At 63.9% G+C, this 15,276-nt stretch overlaps 4 protein-coding genes across 7 annotated transcripts; 2 read left to right on the top strand and 2 right to left on the bottom strand.

Annotated features, from left to right (window-relative positions):
• The first annotated feature begins 1,007 nt into the window (after nt 1-1,007).
• On the top strand, nt 1,008-7,720 carry LOC144199591 (thrombospondin-3b-like). 2 transcript variants are annotated; one of them, XM_077721339.1, is made up of 25 exons: nt 1,008-1,147; nt 1,237-1,869; nt 1,971-2,061; nt 2,784-2,978; nt 3,070-3,326; nt 3,409-3,508; nt 3,576-3,602; nt 3,679-3,761; nt 3,861-3,912; nt 4,007-4,155; nt 4,218-4,355; nt 4,436-4,510; nt 4,654-4,806; nt 4,896-5,006; nt 5,070-5,177; nt 5,374-5,533; nt 5,631-5,749; nt 5,870-5,922; nt 6,042-6,223; nt 6,295-6,473; nt 6,528-6,576; nt 6,662-6,858; nt 6,943-7,115; nt 7,186-7,325; nt 7,401-7,720. In XM_077721339.1, exons 2-25 carry the CDS (start codon nt 1,240-1,242, stop codon nt 7,460-7,462), a joined length of 3,483 nt encoding a protein of 1,160 aa, XP_077577465.1. In that variant the 5' UTR covers nt 1,008-1,147; nt 1,237-1,239; the 3' UTR covers nt 7,463-7,720. The 2 variants fall into 2 exon arrangements, with proteins under 2 accessions (XP_077577465.1, XP_077577464.1); XM_077721338.1 differs by having other exon boundaries at nt 4,896-5,177.
• Nucleotides 7,721-8,181: 461 nt separating this feature from the next.
• Nucleotides 8,182-10,376, top strand: LOC144199593 (acidic leucine-rich nuclear phosphoprotein 32 family member E-like). The gene is made up of 8 exons (XM_077721348.1): nt 8,182-8,338; nt 8,497-8,779; nt 9,170-9,319; nt 9,404-9,526; nt 9,609-9,771; nt 9,836-9,969; nt 10,038-10,098; nt 10,165-10,376. Exons 2-8 carry the CDS (start codon nt 8,720-8,722, stop codon nt 10,251-10,253), a joined length of 780 nt encoding a protein of 259 aa, XP_077577474.1. The 5' UTR covers nt 8,182-8,338; nt 8,497-8,719; the 3' UTR covers nt 10,254-10,376.
• A 123-nt stretch (nt 10,377-10,499) lies between these two features.
• On the bottom strand, nt 10,500-12,862 carry LOC144199013 (pleckstrin homology domain-containing family O member 1-like). 2 transcript variants are annotated; one of them, XM_077720337.1, is made up of 6 exons: nt 12,487-12,862; nt 11,635-11,769; nt 11,426-11,560; nt 11,267-11,371; nt 11,095-11,193; nt 10,500-11,032 (listed from the first exon to the last, which is right to left on the bottom strand). In XM_077720337.1, exons 1-6 carry the CDS (start codon nt 12,535-12,537, stop codon nt 10,520-10,522), a joined length of 1,038 nt encoding a protein of 345 aa, XP_077576463.1. In that variant the 5' UTR covers nt 12,538-12,862; the 3' UTR covers nt 10,500-10,519. The 2 variants fall into 2 exon arrangements, with proteins under 2 accessions (XP_077576463.1, XP_077576464.1); XM_077720338.1 differs by having other exon boundaries at nt 12,505-12,846.
• A 218-nt stretch (nt 12,863-13,080) lies between these two features.
• On the bottom strand, nt 13,081-15,224 carry crdhl (cone RDH-like). Of its 2 annotated transcripts, XM_077720332.1 has the most exons (7): nt 14,776-15,213; nt 14,556-14,690; nt 14,132-14,323; nt 13,879-14,040; nt 13,685-13,804; nt 13,377-13,581; nt 13,081-13,288 (listed from the first exon to the last, which is right to left on the bottom strand). In XM_077720332.1, the coding sequence occupies exons 1-7, from the start codon at nt 14,876-14,878 to the stop codon at nt 13,177-13,179; spliced, it is 1,029 nt and encodes a 342-aa protein (XP_077576458.1). In that variant the 5' UTR covers nt 14,879-15,213; the 3' UTR covers nt 13,081-13,176. The 2 variants fall into 2 exon arrangements, with proteins under 2 accessions (XP_077576458.1, XP_077576457.1); XM_077720331.1 differs by having other exon boundaries at nt 13,680-14,040; nt 14,776-15,224.
• Nucleotides 15,225-15,276: the final 52 nt, after the last annotated feature.

A 15,276-nucleotide genomic window follows, 5' to 3' on the forward strand; every position in this document is an offset into this window, starting at 1 on the left:
CTCCCTCCCTCCCTCCCTCCCTCGGCCGGCAGCTGGAAGGCATTAACCCGCTCTCTCTCTCTCGCTCGCTCGCTCGCTCGGACGTCAGCTACTACTACGAACGAGCGTACCCAAAGCACCCAAACTGTACTTTTGGGAGTCTGGCCATCTGACCTAAGATGGCGACCGGACGGGTTCATTCGCCTTCGTCCCTCCCGCTACCGTGGGACGTCCAAGCGCTGTTCACGCCATCTAAATAGTTGCCATTCATCATTTCAAAAACATCTTTTCCAAATGAAATGGATCACCGGCATGGCATCGACGTGAGCGGCCCCGACCGAGATGGCCGCTTTCCGGCCGCAAAAGCGCCTTTCCGCTTGGGCGTGGAATGAAACCGAGTGGTCTTTTTTTGTCTTTTGCAGAAGTACAACGCGGACTTTGACCTGTCGGCCGACGAGGCCGCCGACAGCCTGGCCTTCGTGGCCCTGGTGCAACAGAAGCTGACGCCCGCCGCGGTGGGGGTGCCGTCCTCCCGGGACCGCGGGCGCTGCCCACGCCGGCTAACGCTTTCGGTGCCGCCGCCGCCGCCTCCGCCGTTGGCAGATTTACGCCGAGTGGGTGGAGCCCAAGAACTTTGTGGAGGTGACCCGGCGCTGGTACGCCGAGCACAGCGGTTTCCCGCTCGGCCTCTTCCTACCGGGCCGCATGCGGCGACGCCAGCTGGACAAACTGCGCCTGCTGCGGGGGGACGCCCACCTGGAGGCGTCGGAAGAGCTGGAGAAGGAGGTGGGCCAGAGACGCTAGCGCTGGCGGCCTCCTCCTCCGCGCGCCGGTCTGCATCCCATCCCACCCAATTGACCGTTGCGCCTTTCATTCAGCTATACGGCGAGGCCATGGACTGCATGGACCTGCTGGCCCAACGACTGGGCAGACACAAGTTCTTCTTTGGCGACTCGTGAGTGCCGGGGGGAGGGGGGGGTCGACCTTTGACCCGGGCCCACCTCTGGCCCCGCCCGGCGCAGGCCCTCGTCGCTGGACGCCGTGGTGTTCGGCTGGCTGGCGCCCATCCTCAAGTGCAAGCTGCCCGCCGGCAAGCTGCAGCGCCACCTCAAGTCTCTGGACAACCTGCACGCCTTCTGCTCCAACATTCTGCTCCTCTACTTTCCCCGTAAGTCGGGAGCCGCCCGCCCGCCCGCCCTCCGTCGCCCGTCTCTCGTTCGCCCACCCACGCACGGGCCTTTCGTCCGCCGCGCGCAGAAAATGGCGGGGGCGGGGACGTCCGTCCGGCCGAGGCCGGCGAGCTGGCCCCCGAGCGGCGCGGTAAGCAGGTCCTGTCGGCCCTGGCCGCGCTGGCCGCCATGTTGTCGTACGCCGCGCTCACCGGCATGCTGTCCGTCCGCCACGGGGGGGCCCCGGAGCCGCGGGGCCACCGCGACCACCGGGACGACGACGACGACGAGCGAGACTGAAGTGGGCCCTTTTGACTGTGCGTTTCCTCCCCTCTTCATTTTTCCAATCTCAATCTCCTCCTCATTAAAAAAGCCAAAAGATCAGGCCGCACAGACACGTTTGCCGTGTGTTTTGATTCCTAAATTCTCGGTAGGTGAAAGGAAACCCGAGTACGGTGGCGGCGGCCGCCCCGGGTTTGCGGCCTGCGCTCTCTGGACTCCAGCTGCACGCGTGACGTTGACGCTGAGGAATGCGCTTTGCCTTAACCAGCCGTTGTGGGAGAGGTTCCCCCAAAAAATACACAAGGTTCCGCCCCGTGGCGCCGTGGCCACGGCAACCACAAATAAACAGGGGCCCCCTTCCTCCCCTCTCCGCGCTCCAAGCTTTTGTTTGCTTGTCCAAGTGAAGAAGAGGACGTCGTGGGCAGCCTTTTCAAGCCAGGTGACGTCACGTCAATACGTCTCCCCACCCGGCCGGTGGCGTGTGTTTCTCGGCGGCACGTGGTCACACTCGCGCTCGCACGCGCCCTCGCTTCTCGTCAGACGCCGCCGGAGAAGATGAAGATGACTTTGGTGCTGTCCATCATTTGGCTTTTGGCGCTGGGATGGGCGCAGCAACATCCGGAACAGCGAGGTAACCACGCACGCACAAACGCACACTATCGGTCGGGACTTTGAGTACAAAACAACTTTGACTTAGGACCATGATGAGAAGTACTAGGTAGGTGACCTATGGAAACACTTGGTATGCTCCGTTTGCGCTGCCCTCGTATTCTACCACCCCCCTAAAAAAAGAAATGAGTGTGAGCGCTGGCATATTAGAGCATCAGGAGAAGCTTTTTCCTTCTCGAACATTAACGGGCCGGGCCATACCAAGTGTTCCCGCAAGAAAGGGCAGACAACGGGACATACCAACCGTGGACAGTGGCGTCTCCACCGACAGAGCCTTTTACAAAAAGGGGACTTTTGGAAGCTCCCAGCAGAAGCCACGGTTGTTTAGTGTGTTATTCGGCGGCGCTCCATGGGACGAAAAAAACATCTCCACGGAAGGCGTCCCGCGGGTTTTCCGCTCCGGTCCAGTTTTCCACGCTCCGCCACACCCGAATCCAAGAAGCGGAGGGCCCGCCCGGTCACGGGGCTCTCCGGAGAGCTCGCCGAAAGCTCCGTCGCTCGATTGACGGGGGGGAGACGTGGGAAACGGACCGGGAGACGGACGGGAGGACCACATGTGCCGACCTGACCTCCTGACCTGTCGTCCTCCACACAATTATGCTGGGGGGGAGCCGACAAATTGTCAACGGGGTAATATAGTTGAGTGGGAAAAAAAATGGAGGCGGTCCTTCCGTGCCTCCCCAGTCCTGGACCTGCTGAGCGTTCCGGAGCGGACCCGGGCCGGCCGCTTTTGGGCCGAGTGGAGCGCGGCGGAGCAGGTCTACGTGGCGGCCGTCATCCGCTTGCCGCCCAAGACGGGCGGCCTCCTGCTGGGCGTCTACGGGAAGCGCGACAACAAGAAGTACCTGGAGGTGGCCGTGGTGGCCAAGGTCAACAAAGGTGCGCCCGTCTGTCCGGCTCCGACTTCCGGCCCTGCCCCTCTCCCGGCATTCCCACGCTTTCCACTTTGCGCCCTCCCTCCGCCCGGCAGTGTCGCTCCGCTTCTGGCGGCCGTCGGACGGTAAGACGGACACGGTCCAGTTGGCCAACGGCGAGGTGCTGGACGGGCGCCGCCATTCGCTGCTCTTGCGTCTGGGCGACTTCCGGGGCGGCGGCATGAGGGCGGAGCTCTACGCCGACTGCCGCTCGGTGGACGTGGCCCGGGGGGCGCCGCGCCCGCCGCCTCTCCCCTCCGAGCCCGACGCCCTGGACGTCCGACACGGACAGAAGGCCTACGCACGCGCCCAGGTTGCTTGCGGTCTTTTCCCGCTCACTTCCTGTCCATTTCTCTCCGTCGGCACGTTGACCGGATGCTGTTTTTTCTCTTTAGGGCGCCGTGGAGTCCCTGCGGGTGGCTTTCGGGGGCACCCTGGCTCAAGCCGGGGCCCTGGTGGACTGCGCCTTTCCACGGGACTCCGCCCTCAATTTAGGTGAGCGCCCCGCCAAGCCTCCCCGATGGCTCAAGTCACCCCCGCCCGCCCGCCTCTGTGTCCGCAGCCAGTGGCGAGCTGCACACCGTCTTGGGTGAGGTGCCGTCTGTCTGTCTGTCTGTCTGTCTGACCGCTGGCCATCTGACCGCCGGCTTTTTACTTTGGCTTAGCCGAGCACACCAAAGCGCTGATTGGTCAGATGGTCCTCTTCAATCAGATGCTGGGAGAACTGCGACAAGACGTCAAGGAGCAGGTGAAGGACGGCAGTAAATGTTGAAATCAGATGAGCCGCACTGAGCTGGCGTCAACGTGAGTGACCGCGCTGTCAACCCGTCCGTGTCCGCACCCGCAGGTCAAGGAGATGTCTCTGCTGAGGAACGCCATTTCCGAGTGTCAAGCGTGCGGTGAGAGTCCGCTGAGCGGCGTGGGCCGGCGTGGGTGGGCCGACGCGTCATCTCATGCCCCCCAACCACCCCGCCCCGGATGCCCGCCTCCTAGGTTTCCAGGAGCCGCGCTCCGGCTGCCGGCCCAACCCCTGCCACCAGGGCGTGGCCTGCGCCGAGAGCCCGCAGTTTCCGGGATTCACCTGCGGGCCCTGCCCCACCGGCACCCTGGGCGACGGGACGCGTTGCGACGACGTGGACGAGGTGGGAAGTGCCGCCGCCGGGCCCCCTCCCCCCCCCCTCGCTAAAGGCCGGCCTCTCCACAGTGCCAGGCGCGACCGTGCTTCCTGCCGTCGGCTTGCGTCAACACCCAGGGCGGCTTCCGATGCGACCCCTGCCCGGCCGGCCTGCGGGGGGCGCCCCTGGCCGGGAGCGGCCTGCACTACGCCCAGACGCGCAAGCAGGTCAGGCGGGTGAGCCGGCGGTGGCCGGCGGTAAAATGGACGCCGACGCCGCGCCCGCCGCGCCTTTTTTTCTTTTCTAGGAGTGCGTGGACGTGGACGAGTGCGCGGAGCTTCCCAACGCCTGCGTCCAAAACTCGGTCTGCGTCAACACGCCGGTGAGTTCCCCGAGTGGCACGCGGCGGGCATTTTTGTTCCCTCCCCGCCGTCCCCGCCCATAACCCGGTACGGTGGCGAGGCGATCGGACGCCATCGGTGGCGAGGTGCCCGACCTGAAACGGGGCCTTCTCGTGGCGGTCAGGGCTCCTTCCACTGCGGCGCCTGCAAAGCCGGTTACCATGGCGACCAGAGCCTGGGCTGCCTCCCCCGCCGCTCCTGCGCCACCTTGACCTTCGACCCCTGCGACGCGCACGCAGACTGCCAGATGGAGAGGAGCGGCATTCCCATCTGCACGGTGAGCGAGTACGCGCCCATTCGGTCCGTGCCGTGGGATGGGACTGGATCCGCGTCCGACCCCGCCTTGACCCCCGCCGGGGTGCGCAGTGCAAGGTGGGCTGGGCGGGGAACGGCAACACGTGCAGCGTGGACAGCGACCTGGACGGTTATCCCGACCGCCAGCTTCCCTGTCTGGACAACAACAAGCACTGCAGACAGGTAGAGCGTCCTCTTCGTCTCCGTCCGTCCGTCCGACCGACCGGGCCTCGGTCGTCCCCCCAGGACAACTGCGTGCGCACCCCCAACTCGGGTCAGGACGACGCCGACGGAGACGGCCTGGGCGACCAGTGCGACGACGACGCCGACGGAGACGGCATCAAAAACGTGGAGGTCCTTACGCCATTCCGAAAAACAATTCACAACGGTGTCAAGTTGTCCCAAAGCGGGGGGAAAAAAAGGCGATTTGCGCTAAAATGAATGATGGAGTAGTAGACTACCTATGTCAAGAAGATTTGAAGGAAGGCACCGTCCACGGCCGTTACTGTCATGCGGGCGGGCGAGGCTGACCACTTTTCCACGGCGACAGGACAACTGCCGCCTGGTTCCCAACAAGGACCAGCAGAACTCGGACAGCGACTCCTTCGGCGACGCCTGCGACAACTGCCCCAACGTGCCCAACGGCCAGCAGAGCGACACGGACGGCAACGGGCGAGGGGACGCCTGCGACCTGGACATCGACGGAGACGGTGGGCGTTTGATCGATCCCGTGCCGTCCGGACGGACGGACGCTGACCCCGAGCGCCCCGCCTTTGCCCCGTCTTCCCCCCCCTCCTCGCCCCGCAGGCATTCCCAACGTGCTGGACAACTGTCCCAAGGTGCCCAACCCCATGCAGACGGACCGAGACGGCGACGGCGTGGGGGACGCCTGCGACACTTGTCCCGAACTCAGCGACCCCACGCAAGTGAGGACGGCTTTGATTCTTTTGGCCGGGGGTGCCGCGTCCACTGGGCTCAACCCGAGTCCCCTTTTTTTTTTTTCTTTTTCTCCCCTCGGCTCTACTCGAGCCCCTTTTTTTTTCCAGACCGACACGGACGACGACTTGGTGGGAGACATCTGCGACAGCAACCACGACACGTAGCCGCTCCTTCCCCGTCGGCCCCCTCTCGATCGGCCCGCGACTCTGGCGGGGGGCTCCCCGCCCCCCCCCGCCCCCCCCCACCCCCGACGTGACGGCGGCGCGCCGGGCTTTTCAGGGACGGCGACGGCCACCAGGACAACCGCGACAACTGCCCCCGCGTCCCCAACGCCTCTCAGCTGGACTCGGACAACGACGGCCTGGGGGACGACTGCGACCCGGACGACGACCAGGACGGCGTGCCCGACGTGGGCGACAACTGCAGGCTGGTGGCCAATCCCCATCAGCGGGACCTGGACCGTAAGACGAGGGCCCGATCCCCGCCTCCCAGCGCCGAGCGAGCGACCGATGACGCCGCCGCTGTCCCCAAGTGAACGGCGTGGGCGACGCGTGCGAGCGGGATTTCGACGCCGACGCCGTCTCGGACGAGGCGGACGCCTGCCCCGAGAGCGCCGAGGTGACGCTGACCGACTTCCGGGCCTACCAGACGGTGGTTTTGGACCCCGAGGGCGACGCCCAGATCGACCCCGACTGGGTGGTCCTCAACCAGGTGGGCCGCCGCCGCGCCGTTCTTCCCGCCGGCCGCTCACCCTTTGATCCTCAGGGGATGGAGATCGTCCAGACCGCCAACAGCGACCCTGGCCTGGCCGTGGGTAGGTGGTCCGGGGGGGGGGCAGGCTTATCCGGCCGGGTGGGGTTGGGACGGACGGCTGACGGCGGTCCCTTTGGGGGGCGCAGGATACACGGCTTTCAACGGCGTGGACTTTGAGGGGACCTTCCACGTGAACACGGTGACGGACGACGACTACGCCGGCCTGGTCTTCTCCTACCAGGACTCGTCCAGTTTCTACGCCCTGATGTGGAAACAAACGGCGCAAGTCTATTGGCAGACGCGGCCGTTCAGCGCCGCCGCCAGCCCCGCCCTGCACCTGAAGGTGGGCTCGCCCGCCCGCTCGCCCGCCCGCTGGCCCGGTGCTTCTTTCTCTTTTTTCCGGCGCCACATTGCCGCCCCCTCCCAGGTGGTGAAGTCGCGCACGGGTCCGGGCGAGTATTTGAGGAACGCCCTGTGGCACACGGGCGACACGGAGGGCGAGGCCAGGCTACTGTGGGAAGACCCCAGAAACGTGGGCTGGAAGGACAAGACCTCCTACCGCTGGCAGATCAGCCATCGCCCGCAGGCCGGATACATTCGGTGGGTGGCTCGTCCCCGGTGGGCTCGTCCCCGGTGGGCTCAAGGGTTGACGGCACGCGCTCCGCCTCAGGATCCGTCTGTTGGAGGGCTCCCGGGAGGTGGCCGACTCGGGCCCGCTGATGGACGGCACCTTGAGGGGGGGCCGGCTGGGCGTCCTCTGCTTCTCCCAGGAAAACATCATCTGGTCCAATCTGCGCTACCGCTGCAACGGTAAGTGAACGCCCGCCCGCTTGCCCGCCTTTCCTAGCGTTAGCCCTGACCCTCACGCCGCATCATCGCTTTCAGACACGCTTCCCGAAGATTTCCTCACGCCGGGCCAGAAGGTGGTGATGCACGTCCAAGTGTGAGCGCAAGGCCGGAGGGAGCCGGAGGGAGCCCATCGCTTTTTCTTTTTTTTTTTTCTTAAAGCCCGTCCCGGGACACGGAGAATGGCAACGTGAAAGATGCCACACAAGCCAACTTGTCGATATTGTCTTGTTTATTCGGAGGAAGAAAAAAAAGCAGTGGGCGGAAAAGGCTTTGAGGGGAGGGGGTCAAGGGCCAATCTGACCCCAAGTGAGAAAAGGAGGAACAGACAGAAAAATAAAAAATAAAGTACAACGTGACGCACGTTATTTAACGTTCGCGATGGGGCTGTGGGGCCAAGTAACCAAAGGGAAGATGAGTGGTGACGCCCGGAATCCCTTGGCCACTTGGCCAAGGGCCACTTGGCCAAGGGCCATTTGGCCCTTGGGCTTTTAATGGGAAAAGACGATTCCAATTTCCACGGGGAGTGACCTGAACGGCCCTAAAATCAACAGGAAGATAATCCTCCCACCCGAAAAACGATGAAATCCAGATGGCCAAAATGTCTATCCGGGCTAAAAATGTACAGTTCCACATCCAACCAGCAGACGACGATCCAAAACAACTGCCCTTATATACCTATCTTACATTGTTCCAAACTTTTGGAGAGGTTGCCATAGAAGGATATGATTGAATGTTTACGTTCGGTTCGTTGCTAATGCCAACGTGAACTTTGTTTTTTTTTTTTGCTATGACATTGCTATGATAAAGTAGCAGTATTTGTGTTTTTATCTGGCAAGCCAAAGCGGAAGAGAGCCTGCGCCGTAATAGTTGCACTTGGCCGTCTTTCTTCGAAGCCTACATTCCCCGTGGGAGCGTTTGGAAAAGGTGTCCTCGGGGTTTTTCCCCGTGCTGTTGGAACGAACGTTCGATTATTGGTGAGGACTTTCTCTCTGTGGTGGTTTACTAACAAATCAATCCGAACGGCATCGGCGCTCGTGAAAGGCGGGATCGCTGCTACTAACGCCTTTCTTTCTCGCCTTTTCTCATCTCGTTCGATGAACATCTCTGCCTCCGCCCGCCCGGGGACGAACAGGCGGGCCGAATCAACGGACGCAGCCAACGACGACGCTCGAGCCCGAAGGGGGAGGGCCTCTCGATTCTATTGGCCTCGACGGCTGGGTGGGCGCGGCCTACAAACAGCAGGAGTCGGCGAGTCTCCAACATGGCCGCCGTGTAGAGCGCCTTCGGCTCGAGCTAGCGTCAGCACTTGTTTGGATTTCTTTCCCTTGGCGCCCGTCAGCTTCAGGCCAAGCAACATGGAAATGGACATGAAAAAGAGGGTCCATTTGGAGCTGAAGGACAGAAGTCCCTCGGAGGTGGGTCAATCGCCCTCCCTCCTTTCCCTCTTTCTCCGAACGTCGTCTCTCTCGCTTATTTTTGACGTCGAATAGGCGCACGGCACGCCGACGTTCGTTCTCTTTATTCGGCCACCGTCTTTGTCGTTCGCCTCGCCGTGGAAGCGTCGCCTTTACCCCTTCCTACCTTCCTTCCTTCCTTCGCGCCTTTCGCTCGACGGGACGTATTTGAATCGCGTTTAGGCGCCAAAATCGCCCCGCCTTCCGGCTCGGGGGCTCGGTTCCCATGGCGACCGCCACCAGCTCCCTCCTGGCGTGGGGTCGCGGCGGCTTTCCGTGGCCGGCGTGCGCTCACCCGCACGAGCTCGTCGCCTGCCCGTGTCCACCGTGGTTGTCGTGGTCATGCTCTAGGTGTGCGTGTTGGCTTTGGACGCGTGTCGCTCGGGCGACGGCGAGGTGGAAGGCGTGACGGAGGAGTTCTCCGCTCTGGAGGTTCTGCGCATGGTCAACGTGGGCCTCAAGTCGCTGGCCAAACTGCCGCCTTTGCCCAAACTGCTGGAGGTGGGTGCCAGGTGCCAGCCACCGGCGGGGATCGCCGCCGCCGCCGCCACCGCCGCCCGCCTCAAGTTCCGCCGTCTTTTGCAGCTGGACTTGAGCGACAACGCCATCTGCGGCGGTTTGGAGGCGCTGGCCCAAAAGTGTCCCAACCTGACACGCCTCAACATCAGCGGGAATAAGACGGTGGACGTGGCCGCCCTGGAGGCTCTGGTGAGTGGGGGGAACCCACCGGGACCGCCTCCCCCGCCCGACTCCTAACCCACCAGACCTCCCTCCCTCCGTCCCTCTGCAGAAACCCCTCCAGAAGCTCAAGACTCTGGAGGTATTCGGTCGGCAGGCCGGCGCACGGGACGACCGCCGCCGCGCCGTCTTCCGCCTCCTGCCTCAGGTGACGTGCCTGGACGGGTCGAATCGGCGGGACGACCGGACGCCAGATGACGAGGACGGCGAGGACGGTGAGCCACCGCGTGGACGGGCCCGGGTGATGACCGATGTCACTTTGGGAATTTTGCCTGGCAGGCGAGGACGCCGGCCCCCGTGGCCACCACCCGGACGACGATGCCTCTGAGGAAGAGGATGACGACGATGATGATGATGACGACGACGAGGATGAGGAGGTGGGGCTGTCCTACCTGATGAAGGAAGGCATCCAGGTGAGTGCCCGTAACTTGTACCGGCCTCCCCGACCGACGGTCTGGTAAAATGGCCCCCTCGCTCCCAGGACGACGACGAAGACGACGGCGACTACGTGGAGGAAGACGAGGAGGAAGAGGAAGACGGAGGTGAGCTCCGGCCACGCGGCGTGCACGACGGGGGTCAAAGGTTAAACGCCGCGGCTGGCGTTCTAGACGACGAGGAGCAGGCGGTCCGGGGCGACAAGAGGAAGCGGGACGACGACGACAACGACGAAGACGACGAAGAGGAAGACGACCAATAGGGGAGAGCGGCGTGGTGTGTAAATAGTTTTTGCTTTAGTTTTTTTTTTCTGAACTGCTCCCTCCTGGCATCCTTTTGTGATCACGTCAGCTTCATATTTTTCAATAAAAAGGAGAGATAGAGAGCGCTCCAAACGCCTTCCTTTCCACATCCGGCCGGACGGCCGACTGCCATTGGACGCCAGCCGGCCGGCCGGCCCCTCCTCCCCCCCCCCCGGAGACGGCCCTCCTTTCAAACGGACATGGACTCGCGGCCTATTTCCTTTTATTACGCCGTGACCGGAAGACGGCCGTCGGGAGACGGGCCCACGGAGGCGGCTTTGTCCGACGGGCCGGCCTCGGGTGGGGGTGTCGGGTGCCCCCCAAGTTCCCGGAGCCGCTCGGCCTCGTTCAGGAGCCGCTCGGCCGTCTCCAGGACCTCCAGCGCCTCCATCAGGAGCCGCGAGGCTTCCTCTCTCATTTCCTCCGCCGTCCGCATCCCCCGGGCCGGGTCCCGCGCCGCCGCCTCCGCCAGCAGCCGGCGGGCCCGAGCCGCCTCCGGGCCCAGCAGGCTTCGGAGGCGGCCCTCGGGCGGGGAGGCCCGGATCTGGCCGGCGGAGGCGCGCCGTCTCTCCGTGGATCTCCCGGATTCCGCGGCCGCCTCCCGCGGCAGGCTCCGCCACTTCGGGTCGTAGGAGAGCGCGCCGTCCGGGGCGGGCGGGCTCTGCCCCCCGTCCTCGTCGGCCGACCGCCCCGTCTCGTCCGTCGGATCCGAGGTGGCCGTCCCCTCCGACCGGGAGGCCTGGCGGGGGGGAGGAAGCTCAGAGGTCGGCGACAACGGCCCGGCGGGAGCCGCGGACGTACCGCGGCCAAAAGGTGAGCCCGACTGGGCGGGCGGCGGCCGTGACGGAGCCGGGCTCGCTCTCTGGTGGGGTGATGCAGCCGGGCCTCGTCCGACGTCACCTGCGGTGCGAAAACGGGGCCACTTAGCGCTCTTGGGATGTCCTGGCGTCGGTGGTGGCGTCGCCGCCACTACCTGGTCCAGGACTTTGTTCTTGGCCCGATGGATGGCGCCGTTGAGTACGTTGATCCACGCCTCTTTGTCCTCGGGGCTCGAGGCCAGGAACACAACATTGACGCCCTGAAAGGCCCGCGGGCGTCAAGGCGGAGACTGTTCAGAGTGGCGTGCACGTACCGTTTGGCGGTGGCAGCGCTGCAGCGCAAACTTGCTGCGCTCCTTTTTGCCGCCACTTTTCCTTTTGGGCTTCTGGACGTGGTCTTCGCAGCTGCGGAAGTGGCTCAGGTCCAGGACCTCCACGGCTCCGTGCCCCTGCGGCCGAGTCCGGTCGGCCGTGGGTGGGGGCGGCGGGGGGGGGGGGACGACAACTTTTTGTCCCCACTTACCTCCTTCTCGCAGAGCACGAGCTGTTGTTCTCCGAGGACCGCGAAGCGGCTCCTCCAGATCCCCCGGAAGAGCCCCTTGCCGCAGAACCTCCGCAGCCAGCCCGCCTTGTCGGCTCTGTCCGACCGCTCCGGCTCCTGGAAGGTGAGGGACGCACGCACACTCAGGGGAACCACAGAAAAGGGGGCGGACCCATTGTTTGGCGCCGGCCGCGTGCCCGATCGACATTTCTTTCGTCACCAACTCCTTGAAGGGAGTTGGAGACGTAACGGCGGCGGTGGCGGCGGCGGCAACTTTACTTCCCGGTCGATTTGACGTCAGTTGGAAAGGAAACGAGGGCCCGCTTCCCGTTTTTCTCCACTGACCACAAAAGGGGAAACGGCAGGCCCTCGGTTTCCCCTTTTTGGTGGACGTGCCAAAAGCAACGTCGGGCGTAGCCTGCTCTTCTCAGAGGTTGACACCCAACCGGCTTCTTTGGGTACATCGATCGATTGATGGGTCGCTGTTAATTTCAATCCCCGCCACGAAGGCTTTTTTTTTTTTTGGAGCCCATTCTCGGCGGGCGCGTTTCCTCTTTTTTTCTGACCCATGAGAAACCCCCAAGAGATACTCGATGGGATCGCTTCGAGGATGCCATACGGGCGGTAATGGCGGGCGCCGCGGGCACGCTACGGGCACGGCGCCACGCCAGGATTTCCAATGGATCCCCGTCGGGACGGAGGGTTGATATTTTTCAACCGGGAAAGTTCCCGGGCAGTTTCATTGTAAAAATAACGTCCCCTTAGCGATGAGGCCTTTTGCCGGTCCCGCTTTGCCTCCCTCCCTCTATCCCTCCCTCCCTCCCTCCCTCCTACCTGGGTTGCTGTCCTCACCTGGCGAACGTCGCCTGTTTTGTTCTTCTTCATTGCTGTCTTGCAGTTTCCCGGCGTCTATCAGAAGGCCCCCATTCTCGTAGGGGAAGGGACGGAGCCTCCGCCGGCCTCTGCCGCCGCCGCCACCTGGCGTCTCGTGAGCCGCGGCCGAACCGAGCCGAGCTGAACGAGTGTCCGGTTACTGTCTGTCGGGGTGGCCTCCCCGCCTCCCCGCCTCTTCCCTTTCCCGGCCGTTGGCTCGCTCGCTCGCTCACTTGCTCATCTTGAATCGGCCCCCTGCTGGCCAGCTCGTCAACTCCGCGGTGCCCCCTGCTGGACTCTGTCCGGAAGCGACTGACTCAACCCTAACCGAGCCAGTGGCAGTTTTGGTTGGCGGAGTCGCCTTCCCTCCGGTCGACTGGCCACCACGACCTCGTTTGCCTCCCTCCCTCCCTCCCTCCCTCCTTTTCTGGCGAGTGACGCATGGGGAGCCATCCAGACCCAGTCCCACGGGACCAGTTACTACGGGCAGCTCACGGATCCCACGTTGGGCCTTCGAATGGAACGCTTACACACGGAAGAAAGGCGGCTAGAAGCTTCTCACTCTTCTAACATCTTTAATAGGGCTTTACTGGCGTGGACGGGGGTTGAGGCTAGCTGGTCCTTCTAGGCCCCAACCCTCCTCTTTTGGACTCAGCACGGGTCCCGATCGGGGATGCCGACCAGTCGCGCGCTCTCCGTCCACAGCCTGCGGGCCGTCCGATCGTCCCGGCCCTCGGGCGCCGCCTCCTTCACGGCGCAGTCGCTGAAAGGACGAGGAGGAGGAGGAGGAGGAGTTATCCGGGATTGCCTGCAAATCCAAATTCGACCGTGAGCCAAACAAACAATTCCACCTGAAGTAGCAGCCCGAAAACTCCTCCAGTCCGGGCGTGACGGCGCAGTACAGGCTGGTCTGGCTGCCCTGCCACGGCGTCTTCATCAGCAGGCGCGCCGGCAGCCGCAGCAGCGCCCCGCACAGGGGGAAGCGGCTTTCCACGTGGCGGCCCAGCTCGGTCCGGATGACGCCGGGGTGCACGCAGAAGGAGCTCACGTCGGTGCCTGAGCGGAGCCCGCCCCGCCCGGTGAGTGGAGATGGGCCCGTGGAAGGGCGGCGGCCCCGTCACGCCCCCCCCCCCCCTCCCCTCCCGTCAGCTCACCCCACCTCGGAGACGGCGAGCCAACTCTCGGCCAAAGAGCACGTTGGCCAGCTTGCTCTGCCGGTAGCTCTGCAGCGGCCCGTACGGACGAGAGGCGAAGAAGAGATCGGAAAAATCGATGTGACCTGGACGTGGAGCCAGACGTGGGAGGGCCGCGCTTTGGCGCCGCGACGGGACGGCGCTCCTGGTAGGCGCCTACCTCCCCGGTGGGCCACCGACGCCACGGTGACCACGCGGCTGGGGGCGGAGCTCTTCAGTTTAGGGAGCAGCAGGTTGGTCAGGAGGAAGTGAGACAGATGATTGACGGCAAACTGAGTCTCGAAGCCGTCCTCCGTCAGCCCCCTGGGGCACATCATCACGCCTGCCACACGCCCCGCCCCCACACGACCCGCCGTTTGGACGCCGGCCACTCTCGGCCATCTTTGCCGGCGGCTCTTGCCGGCGGCTCTTACCGGCGTTGTTGATCAGGAGGTCCAGCCTGTCCTCGCTCTCCAGGAAGTCTTTGGCAAACTGTCTGACGGAGTAGAGCGACGCCAGGTCCAGGTGTCGGGTCACCACGTTCCCGTTGCCCGTGGACGCCCGGATCTCCTGGGCCGCCCGCCCGGCCCGGCTCATGTCTCTGCACGCCATCACCACGCGGGCACCTAAACGGGAAGCGCTCGGCTTTTCTGCCCCAAAATGCGCCGCGGAGAGACGGCCCCGCCCGCGAGTACGGAAGACGAGGGACAATTTCAAGTTGATGCGATGAGTATAGTTCAAAGGGAGGGCTTTTGTTTTTTGGCCGCCGACGGGTTAGCTAGCATTAACGGCGGCTCTGAGCGCCAGTATTAGCCAGCCTAATGGGCTCGGGCCACCCCGGGGCTTGACCTCGCTCACCTCGCCTGGCCAGCTCTCTGCAGGTCTCCTTGCCGATGCCCGTGTTGGCCCCCGTCACCAAGACCGTCTTGCCGTCCTGCCGCCGGCCGCTGCGGCACACGCCGCCGGCGATCCACTTGCGCAAAGCCGCCACGCCTGCACACAGCCGCCCACGCGCGTGAGACGGGGAAGCGGAGTCGACGTACGGAAATAAAAGGCCGTCCGGCCGGCCGGCTCTCACAGATGAGCAGGAGGGCCCCCAAGGCGGCGCCCCCGCGGAGCATGGCGCCCGCCCGCCCCTCCTCCGGCGACGGGACCGAGAAAGCGGCCCCGGGCGGCGACATGGCTGGCCGACGACCGTGGAGTTTGGCTCCGGCGAGAAGAAGGGGCGGGCCCGGCGGGATCAAATCCGATTAGGATTAAAAGGCACGCCACCCAACGGCCCAACGGCCTGCCACCTGTGAGAAAAAGCTCACAGGGCCTCTCCCTCTACGTACGAAATCGGTCGCTGGCAGAAGCGCATTCCCAACCCGCTGCCCTATTTTGGCCTCATTTGTGAAGCCTTTAAAAAGGAGCAAAGCATACCATATTTGGATGTTATTTACACGCAGTGGCAGCGTGGCGCTGATTTGTGTTGGAGACGGACGCGTTCAATTTCAGGATCAACACGAAATCAAGAAATGAAACAGAATCGAAAATTGACGCCACTCCAATATTTATTCAAGAAATGTCATCGAAGCGT

The sequence above is a fragment of the Stigmatopora nigra genome, chromosome 7, assembly GCF_051989575.1.
Source record: "Stigmatopora nigra isolate UIUO_SnigA chromosome 7, RoL_Snig_1.1, whole genome shotgun sequence".
NCBI lineage: Eukaryota > Metazoa > Chordata > Actinopteri > Syngnathiformes > Syngnathidae > Stigmatopora > Stigmatopora nigra.

Excerpts from the sequence above, each read along its gene's own strand:
- LOC144199591 (XM_077721338.1), top strand. The coding sequence starts at position 1,240 with ATGGCGGGGGCGGGGACGTCCGTCCGGCCGAGGCCGGCGAGCTGGCCC. Across the intron at positions 5,923-6,041 it reads TGCGACAGCAACCACGACAC|GGACGGCGACGGCCACCAGG; the intron begins GTAGCCGCTCCT and ends CGGGCTTTTCAG. Across the intron at positions 6,474-6,527 it reads ACTGGGTGGTCCTCAACCAG|GGGATGGAGATCGTCCAGAC; the intron begins GTGGGCCGCCGC and ends TTTGATCCTCAG.
- LOC144199593 (XM_077721348.1), top strand. The coding sequence starts at position 8,720 with ATGGAAATGGACATGAAAAAGAGGGTCCATTTGGAGCTGAAGGACAGA. Across the intron at positions 9,320-9,403 it reads CTTTGCCCAAACTGCTGGAG|CTGGACTTGAGCGACAACGC; the intron begins GTGGGTGCCAGG and ends CGTCTTTTGCAG. Across the intron at positions 9,527-9,608 it reads TGGCCGCCCTGGAGGCTCTG|AAACCCCTCCAGAAGCTCAA; the intron begins GTGAGTGGGGGG and ends GTCCCTCTGCAG.
- LOC144199013 (XM_077720337.1), bottom strand. The coding sequence starts at position 12,537 with ATGAAGAAGAACAAAACAGGCGACGTTCGCCAGGTGAGGACAGCAACC. Across the intron at positions 11,770-12,486 it reads AGGTGAGGACAGCAACCCAG|GAGCCGGAGCGGTCGGACAG; the intron begins GTAGGAGGGAGG and ends CTCACCTTCCAG. Across the intron at positions 11,561-11,634 it reads TCGTGCTCTGCGAGAAGGAG|GGGCACGGAGCCGTGGAGGT; the intron begins GTAAGTGGGGAC and ends ACTCGGCCGCAG.
- crdhl (XM_077720331.1), bottom strand. The coding sequence starts at position 14,878 with ATGTCGCCGCCCGGGGCCGCTTTCTCGGTCCCGTCGCCGGAGGAGGGG. Across the intron at positions 14,041-14,131 it reads CCTCCTGATCAACAACGCCG|GCGTGATGATGTGCCCCAGG; the intron begins GTAAGAGCCGCC and ends GGCGTGTGGCAG. Across the intron at positions 13,289-13,376 it reads TTTTCGGGCTGCTACTTCAG|CGACTGCGCCGTGAAGGAGG; the intron begins GTGGAATTGTTT and ends TCGTCCTTTCAG.